The sequence below is a fragment of the Ictidomys tridecemlineatus genome, chromosome 8, assembly GCF_052094955.1.
Source record: "Ictidomys tridecemlineatus isolate mIctTri1 chromosome 8, mIctTri1.hap1, whole genome shotgun sequence".
In the NCBI taxonomy this organism is placed as follows: Eukaryota; Metazoa; Chordata; class Mammalia; order Rodentia; family Sciuridae; genus Ictidomys; species Ictidomys tridecemlineatus.
In genome coordinates this window covers 7313776-7330980 of record NC_135484.1, presented here as the reverse complement: position 1 = coordinate 7330980, position 17205 = coordinate 7313776, and the positions used below count along the sequence as shown (strand labels likewise).

At 49.1% G+C, this 17205-nt stretch overlaps 1 protein-coding gene across 2 annotated transcripts in view; it reads right to left on the bottom strand.

Annotated features, from left to right (window-relative positions):
* Slc22a2 (solute carrier family 22 member 2) overlaps positions 1-17205 on the bottom strand; it is a 33838-nt gene that overhangs the window by 13548 nt on the left and 3085 nt on the right. For both annotated transcript variants that reach the window (XM_078018795.1, XM_005321425.4), the window contains exons 3-9: positions 12830-12984; positions 10737-10905; positions 7298-7412; positions 5119-5225; positions 3731-3945; positions 1692-1800; positions 881-993 (exon numbers count right to left, since the gene is read on the bottom strand). In XM_078018795.1, coding sequence (XP_077874921.1) covers positions 881-993; positions 1692-1800; positions 3731-3945; positions 5119-5225; positions 7298-7412; positions 10737-10905; positions 12830-12984 — 983 coding nt within the window. The remainder of the gene's footprint in view (positions 1-880; positions 994-1691; positions 1801-3730; positions 3946-5118; positions 5226-7297; positions 7413-10736; positions 10906-12829; positions 12985-17205) is intronic.

The following is a 17205-nucleotide window of genomic DNA, read 5'->3' as shown; positions in this document are numbered from 1 at the left end:
GGCAAGTGTGTGGGGGGCCGTGATGTGCAGCGCAGGAGAGAGGCTGGAGGGGCTTCCCTGGGCCCCTCTCCTCCAGCCCAGTTATGTCCTGTGTGCCCACAGGAAAGGGGCACTGGCCAGGTACAGGAGGCCAGAGTGGGTCCTTCAGGAGACTGAAAGGGGTGCTCCAAGGTGTCAGTTAACCTGTGCGCACGAATCTGAAACAGCGTCCACGTCTCAGTATCTGGGGACACCTGTCCCATGGCCTGCAGCTGTGGGGAACCGGCAACGACACGAATGAATGTGGGTGCCGGACCCCAGGACCCCTCCAGGCTTCGTGTTCGGCACCCCATGGGTTCGCCCCGGCACCTTCCATCCTGTGGGCAGAGGGTGGGCAGGCAGGGCTCCGTGCCTGTGTTCCCGACTGTTCCAGCGCCATTGGCGTGGGGAAGGGGAGGCACTGCCCAGCTCCTGGAGTCCAACCGCCCTGGGGGTGGGCGGGGTAGTGCCCTCAGGCTGGCCACCACCAAAGCCCTTTCTTCCTTGTGGATTTTGTTTCCTCTGTGTTTTGGAAATTGCCATATGCAGAATTTTACCTGCCTTTCTTTGAACTAGTGAAACAAAAGGGCTTTGTGCTTTAGGGCTACCAGGCATGGAGTCAGGGAGGGTCAGCTCTCTGACCAAGACCCAGAGGGGTGGGGGTCAGCCTCCTGCCCCCTCCTGTCTTCAGCTCTGTCTCTGAGGCAGGAGTCCCAGGCGTGAGTGTTGGTTGACCTATAGTTTACAATGAGCAGACCGACAATGTCACAAACCTCTAGTAACTGGTGTGGACTAGTGGGCATGGAGCCTTGTCCAGGCAGAGAGAGGGGGTTGTGTTCAGCCCTCTGTGGGGATTTCTTACCAAACACCACCAGCGGGAGCTCGAGCCAGACCTCAGTGAGGCGGTAGACCAGGAACGGCGTGAAGATGCCACCAATGTCACACATGGAGGAGCAGACCATGACGCCCAGGTTCCTGAAGGGCAGGAAGCCGATTTACCACGGGAGGCAGTGATCTCCCACCTTCCCTGAGGACCCTCCTTCCCCAAAGCATTGAGTGTCCAGGCCTGAGAAGTATGGCCATGTTCTTCCCTCCCTCCCCCTCGTCCTTTCTCCCCCCTTCTTCTATCAAGGTGCCGGGGATCGAACTGACTAGGCAAGTGCTCCACTCTTGAGCTATATCTGCAGTCCTCAAAAATTTTATTTTGCGACAAGGTCTCTCGCTAAGTTGCCCAGGGTGGCCTTGAACCTGCCATCCTCCTGCCTCAGCTTCCTACATCACTGGGACGATGGGCGTGCACCACCCCGTCTCGCTGCTCACACTATTTTCAATGCACACAGACGGTGTCTGCACACAGTTGCCCTCGTAACCCATCCTGCTCACCAACTTCCAGGCTGAAGGAGCAGCTTGACCCTGCCCTTCCATCACCCTCCTCCCTGCCCTCACTCCTCCGGCCACCTGGTCCTCCCTCTCTTGCAAGCCCTGCCTACTGTTCTCACCACAGCCTCTGGACGCTGCCTGCCACCTGCCTGTAAGTGTGAGGGGTGAATGGCTGGCCCAGCTGCTGCCTCTCTGTGCCCACCTTCCCTACACCATGCTTTCAAAAGCAGAGTGTCCCTGCTGTGCCCAGGCAGTTCTAGCCAGGAAACAGGGCTCGCAGCCGTCCCGCTCACCTAATGAATGTGGGATACAGCTCAGCGTTGACCAGGCACACCATCTCATAGGCCATGGTGATCCCCATCCTGCCCAGACACGCGACGGCGACCCTCAGCCCCTGCAGATCTGTGGGGACAGTGCACCACTCACACACTGCACAGGAGCCCTCAGCCTCAGAGGGCTCCGGAGCGGGCTTGTGTGGAGACATTCCAGGTTCAGAAGGGCACTGGGAGCAGGGGTGGGTCTGTGTTGACCTTACCTGTGATTCTAAGATTCTTTAAAAAACTGTTTTCCTAAAGGTGGTTTTATGTTCAGAGCAAAATTAAGAGGAAAGTGAGAGATTCGCCATAACACCTCAGCCCCAAGTGAACGTGGCCTCCCCCATTATCAGAGCACCTCAGGGAGGGGAACGTTTGGTTGTGGGGAACCTGCAGTGACATGCCATTGTCACCCACTGTCACCCCAGTCCATAGTTTACATTAGGACTGGGAGTCCCTCTTGGTGGTGACTGTCCTGTGGGTCTGGACCAATGTCTGATGACACATATCCACTCCTGCACAGAGATTCTCTCTGCCTCCCAGAGTCCCCTGCCCTCTGCCCATCCAACACCCCTGCTCCCTGGCCGCCTCTGATTTTCTATGTCTCCACCTTTTGCCTCCAAGACTCTGACCGCTAGACCCCCGTTGTGAAGGGCACCGGTGCTGCAGCAGTTCCCAAAGCTGGGGCCACGTTACAGAGGTTACCCCAGAGCAACCGCAACGCTTGGGCATATTGTAAATGAGTGCTACTCAACGAAGGGGTTGAACAAAGCTTCACACTGCTGAAGGGATTCTGTTCCTTAGGAAAAAGTATGTCCTAAGGCAAGAATCGTTTATGGATGGCACATCCCCCCAGAAGTCCTGGAGCAAGACTTTGACTTGGGCCTGCTCTCCCCAAAGCCCAGGCTCCCTGCTCCGGGTCAGCTCTGAAGACGCAGTGCAACGTCTCACACCGTCTCTTGTTTTGTCACCTCAGGTGTGACTGCGTGCACATCATTGCTCTTATTTCTTTATTTCTATTTTTTATTCTATTTTTATTTAAATTTTTTTCTTCTTTTTTTTTAGTCTTACATAACATTAGGATTCAGTTTGACATAATTATAAAATCATGAAATATAATTTGCTCTAATTTGGTCCCTAGTACTTCCCCCTTCTCTCCCTCCCTCCTTCCCTTCCCCTCTCCTCAACTCATCTTTCTGATACTTACTTTTTCAAAATATTTTTAGTTGTAGGTGAACACAATGCCTTAATTTTATTTATTTTTATGTGGTGCTGAGGCTCGAACCCTGTGCCTCACACAGGCTAGACAAGCACTCTACTGCTGTGCCACAACCCAAGCTCCTCTGCTACTTACTTTTATTTTAGTTTTTTTTTGAAGTAGGTTTCCTGTGGATATACATGATGATGGAGTTCACTGTGGCATATTCATATATGTGCCTTGTACATAGGGAAGGCAGGTCAAATTCCTTTCATAGTCCTTCCCTTATCCTATCCCTCCTCCATCCCCCTTAATCCCCTTCAGCTAATCCACTGATTTTTCTTCTATTTTGATAAAATCTTCCTTCTCCTTTCTCTCTCTCTCTCTTTTTACCTCCTTACTTTGGACTAGTTTTTTCATATCAGAGAAAACATTTGGCCTTTGGTTTTTGGGGATTGGCTTATTTCACTCAGCATGATCATCTCCACCTATTTATTGGCAAATGCCATAATTTCATTCTTCTTTATGGCTGAGTCATGCTCCATTGTGTATATATAACTACACTTTCTTTACCCAATCATCTGTTGAAGGACACCTAGGTTGGCTCCATGGATTGACTGCTGTGAATTGTGCTGGTATAAACACTGCACATCACTCTTAAGAGCAGGTTAGCCATATGGGTTTGCTCAGAAAGGTTCTGAGTATTCCCTTTGTCTTTCCAAATAGATGTGAGATAAAGTACATGGACTTCCTATCACAGGGTTTTGACCCTCCCTCTTAAGGCCTTGGGGACAAGCCCCCAGGTTGTCCTGAAACTTACCCTCAGGGATAAAAATGGAAGCTAGACAGGCCACCCCTGCCACCATGTTTGACACAGCCCAAGGATATCGGCGACCGATGCGGTCAATGGTGAGGATGATGATGAAGGCCGCTGGGAATTCAACAAGAGCAGAGTAGAAGAAATCCAGGTAGACATTGTCCCCTGCGAGGCCCATGTGCATGATAAGGCCCTGGTAGAGAACAGAGCTCGTGAACCTGGGCAGAGGGGAGAGCCAGAGTCAAGCGGAGCACCACACACACCCCAGAAAGGAGGGGCTTCTGCAGGAACCGGAGTGGATGGCAGGGAGCCTTTCCCTCCATCCCATCTCCCCGACACCAGTGGGCCTGCCTCAGTGCTGGCGGTGACCAGGGGACAAGGAAAAGGGAAGCATTGGGATGGCCCCTGTGAGCGCCAAGGGTGTCTGAGCCGAGCGATTTACTAGCAAAACTGTCTGGGGTCATTAGTGGCTGTGGCTCCGTCCTCTTTGTGGTCTTGGAAAGCAGTTGGGACCAAGAGGAGTGACTACTTAATTCAAGCCTCAAGACACAGAAGACCAAAGGGGCACCCCTCCTGACCCCAGGATTTCTCTTCTGGCCTAGGGTTCTAGTTTTGATGACTTGAAACAGCCGTCTCATGTAATGGAAACACAGGGGGGATGGGGGGGTGAAAGGTCAGAAAGGGAAGGAAGGCGGAGGAGGCCTGATCGCCAAGCCGCCTTTCCTGTCCAGCTTTGCCTTCGTCACTGCTGATGAGTCTGCAGGGCTGCTGCAGGTCTCCATGCTCTGAGCGCCTTTCTAATAAAGGCCCGGCCCGCAGCCCTGAGCAGCCGGTGGGTGGCCAACAGGGCCTCGTCCGAGTAAGGGGACTGTGGAACCCCTGGATTATTCTTGTTCATAAGTTCATTCATTTTTTTTTCTCCAGGAGCAAAAAGAAAAAAAGAAATGTCTCTTTGCTTGCCAGCCCTGGACTCCTGCAGAGGTCCACACCCCTCTGCAGTTCTCTTACACCAGCTGGGCTCAGGTTGGCAAGTGTTAGAATCACCTGGAGAATTTAAGAACCCTTGGCCACTGGGCACTACCCCAGACCATTTAAACCAGTTTCTAAAGACGAGGGTCTGCAGTGGCATCTCCTAACTCCCCGGAGATGCTAATGAACGGCCAAGGTCGAGGCCAAGCAGACCTTGCTAAGCCCTGGAAGCCCACGTCAGCTTTGGTGAGAACAGTGTTATCAGGGAAACCTCTCCATGAGCCACACGTCCCTGCCCCCTTCAGTGCTACACCGGATGAGGTCATGTTTTGCAGGTGTTCTTGTTCCCGCCCCAATGGTGACTGTGATTCAATGCATTTATGGGAATTTTAAAGCAAAAACAACAAAGAAAAATGTCTTACCAGTTGTACATTAAGATCAAAGTATGCTTTCTTATCTGAGGGGTTCTGACCAAGTCAAGAAAGGAGGGATTCAGCTTCTCACCCACTTCCTCCTCGGCTCTCAGGCTCTAAGCAAATGAACAATAAAATTGGCTTCCTCTGTTTAATGACAGGGTCCCTGTCCCAGGGAGAAGTAACCACAATACCCACACTTCCTGTGTCCACCATGGCCCCAGTCCTACTCTAAGAACTTCTTACTTTGATGTAGTCTTTATAAAGACCCTGAAGTTAGGGCCTAATTTCCACCCATTTTATGGAAGAGGAATACATAAGGAATACGGAGAAGTTAGGCAAATCATGGTGCATATTTAAAGTGACATCATTTGAAAGGCATCCTGGGGTATTGCCAAGGCCTAGGCCCGTGACCCTCAGGGCTGAGGGTGAAGCAACTGGTCACCCATCTGGACCCCTCTGGGCCTGTTAGGCAGGAGGTTCAAGTCTCTCTGGGACCTTTACACTCAGACCAGCATCAGCACTAGCTGGAGTTTCTTAGAAATAAAAGATCTACACTATGGAACCAGCCGACATGTCCATCAACTGACAAGTGGACACAGACGGTGTGGTCTATGCACAATGGAGGGTTATTCAGCCAAAAAGAAAAATGAAATTATGTCATTTGCAGAAAAATGGATGGAATTTGAGAACACAATGTTAAACAAAATCAGCCAAACTTAGAAGGTTGAGGGTCCTACGAGGGAAGATAGAGAGGAGAAGGTAGAAGAAAGATGTGGGGGGGGAGGGTCTTATGAAAATTGAAGGGTGATCAGTAGAGTAGAAGAAAGCAATAAAGGAGAGGAAGGGGGGAAGGGAAAAACGAAATGTGGGGAATGATATGGGCCAAATTATATTGTTCCATTGTGTGCATGCATGAACATGTGACAACGAACCCTACCACTACGTACGACTGTAATGCACCATTAAAAATATGGAACAAAAGTAATAAAGTAACAAGAGATGGATGGGGATGTGCATTTTCACAAGTCCCCAGGTGACTGCACACAGGGTGCAGTTAGTACATGACAAGTTCGACTCTGGAAGAACGCGGTCACTAGGTGGCGGAGCAGGGACTCTCCCTTCCACTGCCTCCCTCCCAAAGGGATGCGACAGCCTGTGAGAGAAGAGTGCATGAGCAAGACTGGCGGTTACCAGATGGTCGCCAGGGTCTGAACGCCATCTCTGGTGGGACAGTGACTCCCTGTGACTGACACCCAGGTCAGTCGCTAAAAGAATCTAAAACCTAAGAGTTAGTGCCACCTGGTCATTAGTGGAAAAGAAGATGCATTTCCACCACCCAGGAACAGGGACGAAGAGAAGGAAAAAGTCGTCTGCACCTGCAAGTTCCACCCTAGACTTTGTGGAAGTCTGAGCTCCTTCCAGGTGGCCTATCTAGATCCTCATCCAGAGGGATTCACTCTTGTGCCAACATCATTTCCTAATGCACTTTACTTTCTCTCCTCTAGTCCCTGTCAGATGAAAAGGTTTGAGTCCAAAGTGATGAGATCTATTGATGGCCAAGGGCACCTCCCTTAAAAGGTGTGGCCCCGGTGGACTGTCCCAGCTCTGGGGACAACCTGTGGACAGCAGATACTGTGAGCTGGCTACTGGTTGGGAACCAATGGATTATTCTTGCACTTTAGAGTTGTTTCTTCCCCCTCCAGGTACCAAATAAAAGGTAAAGGGCCTTTCCTTGCCAGCCCTGAAACAAGTGGATTCCTTGGTAACTGGATTCTGTTTAAGAATACAGGGGTTTGCTTCAAATGTTTGGAAACAATTTGTATCCAAGATATTTTTTGTGCTCAAAGGACTGCTTTATGGACCCAGGAATCTGCCTGGGGATGCGGGGTGTGCGAGTGAGCAGGATAGTGACCAGCAACGCTGTGAGTTACACAAGGTAGAAGCTCCTTGGTTGATTTTTGTATGATTTCTCATTCCTTGTGAATTTGCTTGGATCTGTCTCAAGTGTTCTCCCTGGATGCTCTCCTCTCATGCATGAAATATTCTATTGCATTTCCTGTAAGCAGGCCCAAGTGCATGCTGGTGGACCCCTCCAAGGCTCCTCATTTCTATTGCTAATGGGCCCAGTTTCTCAAACCCTCCCTTTTCACTGCCCCCTGATTGGACAACTTAGACCCAAACTTACCTGGATAGAGGCTGGCATTGATTTTCCATTTTTCTTTGCAATGTACTTAATGATCCTCATGGCTTTGGCGTTCTTGTTCTGGGAGATCAGCCACCTTGGAGACTCAGGTATGCACCTAGAGCACAATGTCAGTGGAGGGGAGACCTTAGCTGGCCGGCCCCCAACTGCATAGTGGGGTATCTGGGAGGATCTTACCAGCGGGTTTCAGCTGGATCTAGAAAGGAGATAAAGACCTGCAGCAGGTGTTTGATTCTCTCCTTCCTCAAGAGCTGACTTGTAATCAGCCTTCACCAGGGGCCTTCAGGCTGCCGCTTCAGGTGTCCCCAAGCTTTTTGTAAAAGTCTGAGAACTGTCAGAAGGATCAGAGGGTGGAGAGTGGAAGTATGCAAAGCCTCCTGGGGAAAGCAAGTGTGAGTGTGTGTATGTGTGTGTGTTTGAGAGAGTGTGTGTGTGCGAGTGTGTGTATGAGTGTGAGTGTGTGTGTGTTTGTGATGTTTGTGATGTGGCTTATAGAAATAATACATCATTCCAGATGTGTGTGTGTGTGAGTGTGATGTGACCTATATAAATAATACATCATTCCAGATGTGTGTGTGAGTGTATAAGTATGTGTGTGAGTGTGTGAGTGTGTGTGAGTGTGTGTGTGTGTGGGATGTGTCCTACATAAGTAATACATCATTCCAGATGTGTGTGTGAGTGTGTGAGTGTGTGTGTGTGAGTGTGTGTGTGTGTTTGTGTGCGGGATGTGACCTATATAAATAATACATCATTCCAGATGTGTGTGTGTGTGAGTGTGTGAGTGTGTGTGTATGTGTGTGTGAGTGTGTGTGTGTGTGAGTGTGTGAGTGTGTGTGTATGTGTGTATGAGTGTGTGAGTGTGTGTCTGAGTGTGCATGAGTATGTGTGAGTGTGTGTGGGATGTGTCCTACATAAGTAATACATCATTCCAGATGTGTGTGTGAGTGTGTGTGGGATGTGTCCTACATAAGTAATACATTATTCCAGATGTGTGTGTGAGTGTGTGAGTGTGTGTGTGTGTGTGAGTGTGTGAGTGTGTGTGGAATGTGTCCTACATGAGTAAAAATCATTCCAGATGTGTGTGTGAGTGTGTGTGTGTGTGTGTGTGTGAGTGTGTGAGTGTGTGAGTGTGTGTGGGATGTGTCCTACATAAGTAATACATCATTCCAGATGTGTGTGTGAGTGTGTGTGTGTGTGTGTGTGTGTGTGAGTGTGTGTGTGTGTGTGGGATGTGTCCTACATGAGTAATACATCATTCCAGATGTGTGTGTGAGTGTGTGAGTGTGTGTGGGATGTGTCCTACATGAGTAATACATCATTCCAGATGTGTGTGTGAGTGTGTGAGTGTGTGAGTATGTGAGTGTGTGTGTGTGTGTGTGTGTGTGTGTGAGTGTGTGAGTGTGTGCGGGATGTGTCCTACATGAGTAATACATCATTCCAGCAGCTGATTCCCCCAGGGACGGGGAAGTGCCTGAGGTCAGGGCTCTTCTCCCAGTGCGTGTGGCACAAGGGTAGCCCTGGCTGGATGGCTGCTCAGTGCTCTGAGGGGCAGGCTCCAGGGGACCTGGGACGGATGTTTCTGTGGCAGTGCCACTGGAGGAGGAGGAGCCAGGGCACCTCTTTTTGGCTGGAGGCTCAGGGTCAGGAGCAGGAGTGTGGCATACTCAGCCTCAGAACCCACGATTCACGCTATGACACTGCAGGGCTGTTTTTCTAGATGCCGCCTGGTGCTCATGAGCAGCTCCACATCTCACCCTTCAGGAAGCCCAGGGTCAGCTTGGCCAGCTGTTGCCTGAACTGGGGGACCAGGAGGTAGGGAACCCCAGAGTGCAGGAACCCCAACAGCCTTCCAGGTGGAAGTTCTGGTAGAGTTAACCCCGATAGTTAGAGACCTGCCAGATAGAGCAGAAATTAAAGCAATATTTTGGGAAATTAGGACCACTGAGAAAATATCATAGGAGGGGGAATCCTGGCTTAATCCAAATTCTCCTGAACATGAACTTTGGATCAATTCTACGGTAAAGTGGCTTGTTTGATGACAAAACAGGGTTATTCATGTTCAGACAAAGACTGGAAAGTCATGCACAGGGCCTTACCGTGGGAGTTTGATCTGGGACAGAAGACTGACCACGGGGCTCCCGAGTTACCTGACCTCAGAGCTGACTGCAGGTCGGGCCAGCCAAGTAATGCACCAGCCAGTCACCTGTTGACACCGGCAGCAGCAAGGAGCAAGGTCACAGAGCTGCAGGCTTGGCTTCCCAAGTGGGGAGGAGGCCCCACCAGGCCTCGGCAGTGGCCAGGGGAGGTGGGGGGGGTGGGCGGAGACTGTGGCCAGGTCCCTGTGAAGGTGCTGCCTTGCTCTTCCTTGGTCTGGCTCCTCTTTCTTGGCCTGGCTGCCAAGACTTGGTGCTTTCTCGGGTTCTGGCCCAATCCCCTTCCTCTCCCAACTCTCTTCATTTCCTGAGTGACCTTATCTGTGCCGTTAGCAATGAAAAGATACTTGAATTTTACTCAGACTCAGATGGTTACATTTCCCTGGCCCCTGTGCATCTGCATGTGACGTCCTTTACCACCTCAGATTTGGCATGTCCGAAGCTCAACCCATTCCCTCCCACCTGTTCCTCCTTCCGGTCCTCATCCCTCATCTTAGGCAACTATGGGAGACACCAGGATACACCACCAACACGCAGGTGCCAGCCTACACTGGGGCGTCCACTGCACACCTCCTGTCTCTAGACTGCCACATGCCGTCTGCCCCAAGCTCTGCCTTTGTCACCTTGTTAGAACTGGTTCTATGTTTTCCTCTCCCTACCTCCCCCTGCCTCCACCCAGGCCCTCTATGCAGATTGTTGCCCTGACCTCTAGAGGACCTCCTGCGTCCATTCTTCCCCGTGAGACCTGTTTTCTCTGTTTTCTCTGCATCCTGAACAATCTTTCCAAAATGCAGCCCCACCATGGAGTTTGTAGACTTGTAAATAAGTTCAGCTTAATGCTGTTGGTGCACATGGCAAGACGTGCCTCCAAGGAGGCCGAAGCTGGGCAAGAAGTGGGCCTTCCTGCTAACACATTAGGTGTCCATTCTTGGGGCTGCAGAGGGGGGTTCTAAGCAATGGAGTGACATGAAGATGGAATTTTAAGTTGCTGTTTGATAAAGGATCAAGGACAGTAAAGCCAATGTCAAGAAGAACAGCTGGGAAAGTGTCCAGGCAAGAAATGAGGCTTCCTAGTGGAATAGGAAAATAAGGGTGGATTCAGAGCTAAAACCAGGGTTGACATGAACCCAGGGAGACCAGGGACAGAGGGAGACGGGCTTCCTGTGAGATAGGCCTGCAGGGTGAAAGAAACCTTGGAATTCAGAAGCCAGGTCAACAAAATAAATTATTTCAACCCATCTCCTTTTTTTTGTTCCAAACAGACTTACCAGTAATAGAGCAGGAAGCAGAAGTTGGGCAGAGTAACCGCGAACTGCAGCCACCTCCAGTGAGGAAGGGCGTACGCCACCCCCGCTAGCACCAGGAGCCCCACGGTAAAGGACACTTGGTAAAAAATCCCAACTGTTCTCCGATAGCTGAGCCCGACAAATTCTGTAACTGCAGAGAGAATCCAATGGTCAACGAGATGCAGTGCATCAGGGCTGTCAGTACAGTGGGATGTGCAACTCAAAAGAAAGGAAAACGCCATCCCCCCATTCTAGAATTTTCCATGCAGCCCTCTTTTACATGATTCCTGTGGTTTATTTCCTTATGATTGCTATTGTATTAATTAATAGAAAATTTGTAACTCAACATCTTTAGGTAAAATTAAGACCTACCAATATGAGCAAAAATGATTGATTTATAGAATGATTTCAAGGACAAATGCAATTGTATTTCAGACAAATGCAAAATTTTGATCTAGAATAAGAAGGTGGCGATAAATGATCTGAATAAGTGGATCAGAAGTTGACTTTGGGCTGTAGATGATTTTTGGTACATGAACACCTGAACGTAACTGGTTTTCTCCAGGGTTAAGCACTTTCTTGGCAGCCCTGCTTCTTAGCATAAGTGACTTGGAAACCCAGCAGTGGGCTGGAGACAGCCAGTGCTAACATGTAAGAAATTATTTTTCAATTTTCAGGAAATTTGCAAAGTGGTCATTTAGTCTTGTTATCTTGAAATCAGCCCCATGGAAGGTTTACACTTTGGAACTTGGAAAGCGCCACACACCAGGGCTTCTTGTTCTCCGAGAGCAAACTCACCAGCACCTGGCTCCTGCATGTGGTGGCACAGTGGCCTTATCTTCCCGGGACTACATCAGGCGGACCAGTGAGGTCCTGTGCTTGGGGTCAGGGAGGGCTGGTTTATATGGTCTTAGTGGAACTCAAGTTCTGGATGTCCCACAAGCCACGTTTTTGCTTTACATGTTTGACAAATATGTCAAAGATTTCAACCATTTATAAACCAAACAGAAATGCCCCTAAATATTCCTACAAATTATGGCAAATTATCCAAACTATTTTTAAAAAGTTCAACAAAGTGATGCTTGAGGGTGTCAATAAGGTGGTTGGGGGAATAGATGAGTTTGGGGGGAGATGGGCAGGGAGAGGTGGAGTAACAGAGTGTACATCAAGGACATTGAGAGGGACTGGAGGAGAAATCAATGGGAGGATTTGCTGAAATTTACATTTGCACAAATTCCACATATTGTGTGTTCTAGAAACCAAGTCACTGGTTGAACGACTGCATATGTTAACTGACCAAACATTCATTAGATGCCTGCCCCGGCAGAATAGCATTAAAAACCATCTCTTACTCTTATTCCCCAAATTGTCTTTACTCGATAAAGCTGTGCAAGCAGAGATATTCTAGTTCTCTTGAGTATAATGAGAGCTTTATTATTATCATTTTAACTTTGAATAGATGCTATTTAAATGTAGCCAAAGGAAAAGTAACCATGAGGCTAATTTCAAAGATCTAATTGTGGTGGTGATTTTCTTACTATTGCTATAAAGATGTCCCGTTATTAGAATTTAAATATGCCCTAAAGCCCCATGAACCTTAACCTGAACTCTGGCTACTAATGAGTGGGATGTAAATTATATTGCGGAATCTACAAATGGCCTCTCGAGTAACTTAGGTCCACTCCGGTACTTTTATTCTCAGTTTCCTTGTATATGAATTGAGGATAATTCTGGCTAACTCAAATGGAAGTCTGTAAAGTAATAAAGTGCTGCATACCTCAAAAGCACCCATCATCTTTGCCTGCCAGGCTAGGTTTTCTCTCTGCACAACACTCCAGGGCACAGAAATAAAAAATTCCAAGAGTCACCCAGGAATCTGGGTGGCATGACATTTTCTCTTGCTTCGACCTTGTTTTCTTTTCACAGTGGGGATGCAGAGTTCACTGAAGGGGTCAAAACATTCTTTTGATACAGAAGGAAAGTCTCTCAACATGGTCTTGAAGCTGGGTGCAGGTCCCACCTGGCCCTCCCCACCACACTTTGGAACAGAGGCCCTGTGTGCCACAGATTCTTACTCAGGATGTAGCCTATTAACCAGCCCGCTTTGCTGACCAGTCCTTGGATCAGGCGAAACAGCAACATCCACGTGTAGGTTGGGGCGATGGCCATGAGGACCCCAGAGAGAGCGTTGATGAGGATAGTGCCGAGGAGGCAGGATTTACGGCCAAATCTGCAGGGAGGAAAACAGAGGGAACCGGATTGAATCTGATTCACGGAAGCGGTAGAAGACTCATGAAAGTCATGGAAATCTCACCAGAATCAGAGGCTAAGTCTAAATGACAGAGTCATGAAGAGGATCCCTGATTTCAGCTCTGGTCGGGACGTTTTTCCAGCGAGACTTTGTATAAAATTGAAGCACAATGAGCCCCGTTCACCCGGGGGCTCTTCATAGTGACACTGTGGTGGGGATGCCGGACAGTGTTCCTTCTTCAGGCCACCCAGTGCTGAATGCCTACAGGGCCAGCCAGGCTGATCATCATCCTGGGAGCGGGGCCTTTACCCCAACAGTCTCTGCCAGCTGCCCACCCAAGAACGTTTTTGCTTTGGAAAAAAACAAACTCCAATGTGCAGGACACACCCTCACCCATGTTCAGCTGTGCCTCTGGGTTTTGTGGTCTTTGCATGTCTCCATGGAAACGGTCCTGGGTCCCCCCAGGTTCCCGAGGGCTTCTGTGGAGCACCCTGGTGGGGTGGCTTCACTTTATTTGAGGGACTCAGGTTTCCCCAGCTTCGGGACTTGGAGAGGCAAACCCGCGAGTGGGTGTAATCACAGCCCCACCTCTCACTGCGCTGTTGGGCGAATTATCCGACCTGGCTCCATTTCTCCGTCTGACAGCTGAAGAGGGTGAAGGGAGACATGGTAGATGCCCTGCCTTTCCCCCTGCTGTTTGCAAGGATGGCAGCCTGGTGTGAATGTGGTTCATCCCCCAGGGATTCAGGGCTTCTGAGTGGCCATGAGGAGGTCAGTGAACCGCTAAGCAGCGGAGCCTGCCAGGAGGTGCTGCGGTCACTGGAGGCACTGCCCGTGGAGGTGGTCCTCGGGGAAGCCTGAGTTAGTCTCCTGAGAGTGTCATTGTGTAAGAGTGACCCACTTCCTGAGCCACCCTCCTGGCTCTCTGGCTTGTGAAGTGATTGCTCCCTCTGACGCACATTCCTGCCCTCACGGTGCCCTGCACCCTGCCGTCCTCACCAGAGCTCACTGTTGCTGCTGCTGTCTCCGTGAACTGCCAGAATTGTCAGCTAACTGGGTCTCCTTTCTTTATAACGTTCCTCAGCCTCAGGTGTTACACTATATAACAAATAATGGGCTGATAGAGACGGTCTGAGAGTTGACCTGGGGCCCAGTGACACTCTCATCATGTCCTCTTGGTTGTGTTCTAAAAGACACTCTAATTCAATGTTGGTGGGTTTTAAAATTGTTTCCTAGAAGACAATGTTGTCTGTGATCCACTTCATCTGCCTGGGTGTTTTTTTTTTTGTCATTAGGATTGCACGTGCTAATGGTAGCAGAGATTCCCTTCTGTAATTGCTGCTCTATTAATGGGCAACTATGCTCCAGTGACTGTTTCAAATAATAATCCACAACATCTTGAATAACTATTTGAGAATGTTAATGCTTTAACTCTGAACTTTAATGTTCAAGCAGTCTCATTGGTAGTCACCATAAACTCCTGAACTTCTTAAACTCTGTTTGACCGTGTCCTTTTCGGGCTTTCCAGCAGTGGCTTTCCACTGTCAATCTATAACCCCGTGGCCTGGCCTTTAATTCAAAGCCTTCCAAAGTCATGGCTCAGTTAATCCTTTGCCTTTCTTCCCACATTCTCCTACCTCACAGCCTTCCCTTCACCCTCAAGTTTATCATCTGCAGACACCTGCTGCGGTGGCATTCCTTAGCTCCTTCAGGTGCAAAATTAAACACCTCAGTGAGGCTTCTGTGACTGCACAAATACCTCAAGATAAGAGGAGAGGGAATATTCACCACTAAGACTCAAAGCAAGAAAGCCAAGTCCGCGATGCAGAGAGACTTACTGGGGGATATATTCCACTAAATGCTATTTTAAAAGATAAATCATGGCCAGAAGAAATGTTGGAGACCTGGGATAGTGGTTTGAGACTCACCCACAGATGCCGTCACTTAAATGATTTTATGAAAAACCAAAAGATAAAACCAGAGAGAAGGTTAGACACAACACCGCCAGCTCTGTGAGTCTCTCAGCTGCCTACCTCTCAGGATTGGGTTCAGGGATATCAGCATGAGGGGGACAGTGGGGACCAGCATCCCGTGGGAGCTGGTTAAAGGCACAGCCTCTCAGGCCACCCGATCTGAACCCGAATTCTAACAAGATCCTGCTGTGATCCTAAATGAAACCTACAAATGAGGATTTCCAATAAAACTTGCACACAGTAGTTAGTTTAGAACATGCTTCGGGAGATCATGGACATTGGGCACGTTTAACAGGGACCTACTGGGACTTGGCTTCTGCTTTGATCTGGACATGCAGACAGCAGGGTGCTGATTCTCAAGAACTGATCATCAAAGTCAGAAAATTTGCAGCTAGTTGTGAAACACAGCCATGATCAAAAATTAGATGAGATAAACTAACAACTAAATAAGTTAACTTAAAAACAAAACAAAACAAAACAAAAGCCAGGCACAGTGGTACACACCTGTAATCCCAGCCACTCAGGAGGCTGAGGCAGGAAGATCGCAAGTTCAAACCCAGCCTCAGCAATTTAGCAAGGCCCTAAGCAACACAGCGAGATCCTGTCCTAATAAAATATTAAAAAGGGGGCTAGGGATGTGCCTCAGGGGTTAAGCACCCCTGGGCTCAATCTCTGGTACCAAAAAAAAGTAGTAAACATGCAAAACATTGCTTCCTAATTATTTTGCTGTATGTGACCATCTATGCTCACCAGGATGCTGTGCCTATGTGGTGGAAATGCTATGGAACAGTGCACATTTATGGCCACCTGCGTCCAGTGACCTCACTTTGGTAGCCTGAAAAGGCCCGAACTCCCCCTCAGAGAGTCACCTGTTAAACACCGTCAAGCCTGGCTCTAAACCTGGTTCTCCTTATTGTCACTGAGTAGAAAACCTGGCATTGAGGTGGGACTCCTTTTTCATGTGTCAGGTGATCCTCAAATCCTGCCTTAGGAGGTTATGGGTGAAGAAACAAGTTATTCAGCTTAGGAAAGGTTCATTTTCAAATTCTCTGACATATGCCTTCTCTCTTTTGCAAAGCTGAACCCTGAAAAGCCAACTTGCTGTGAGATGCGATAGTCCTTTCTTCCCTTCCTCCCTCCTCCTTTTTTCCCCCAGAATTCTTATTTACATCCTTTTCATGAATGTCTTTCTGTTTTTTTCTAAAAGACACCCTAGTCAGTTATTAAGGCATATTCATGTTTTATGTGTGTGGAAGACAACATATTTTATTTAATGTCGATTTGATCTGTAGATAAACTAGGTCTCTATGAGATTCTTGGCCCTTGAACTTATGGGTATTAAGTAAGCAAAAGATAAATGGCTTGGTTTTTTCCGAGGCCTGTGGGGGTTCTCTTACTGCTTTGGGTCCCCCTTTGCCCTCGCACCCATGACACAGAAGGGGCAAGTGCCATCAAAACTCAATAAAGCTTAGGAAGAAGAAGAGAGGCGTGTATACAGCCTTTCGGGGAAAATCAGTGAGTTACCAGCTTTCCAGAGATTTCCACCCCAGGAGCAGAGCGATGAGGTCATGTAAGGAGGAGGGTGATTGACAGAACTGTGACTCACGAGTGCCCGTGGGGAGGGAGTGGGAATCTCCTCCCACTCCTCCCGTGGGATGAGAATAACTAACTCCTGTCTTCAGCCCACCGGGTGAGGATGTCACCTGTGTGTTCACATCCTTCCCCGTAGGTGGCTGTCGGTGCCTCCACCTGGCCATGCAGGAGGGGAGGGGAGAGCGCTGAGCAGTGTGGCCAGCTTCCCAGGGCAGCAAGACTGGACCCTGGGCCTCTCTCATCAATGTGTCCATCTTGACTGAATGAGCATCTCCAAACAGCTGGTCCCCGTTCTGTGCCAACAGAAATAAAAACGAACTCCCCTCCTCCTCCCACCAGGCCTCCCCCAGCAAGCCAGGAAGACTCCCAGCGGTTATGAACCTGCTGTGACGGCTGCAGCTGCCCGCTGGCTCTCTCCTCCTCTGCATCCTCCTCTCTCCTGCTGCCAGGTCGCCCCGGGCCCTTGTAAAGTCATTAAGCTGTCCCATGTATCTTTAGCAGGCTGACAAGCTCTAATCCAGCCTGACAATAGCAGGAATCAGAGAAGGCATTCTGCTTATGTTTCATGTTGTGCTCACAGGTCGGGGCTGGATCAGAGATGGATAGGGCAATGTGGGGCAGTGAGCACAAGTGT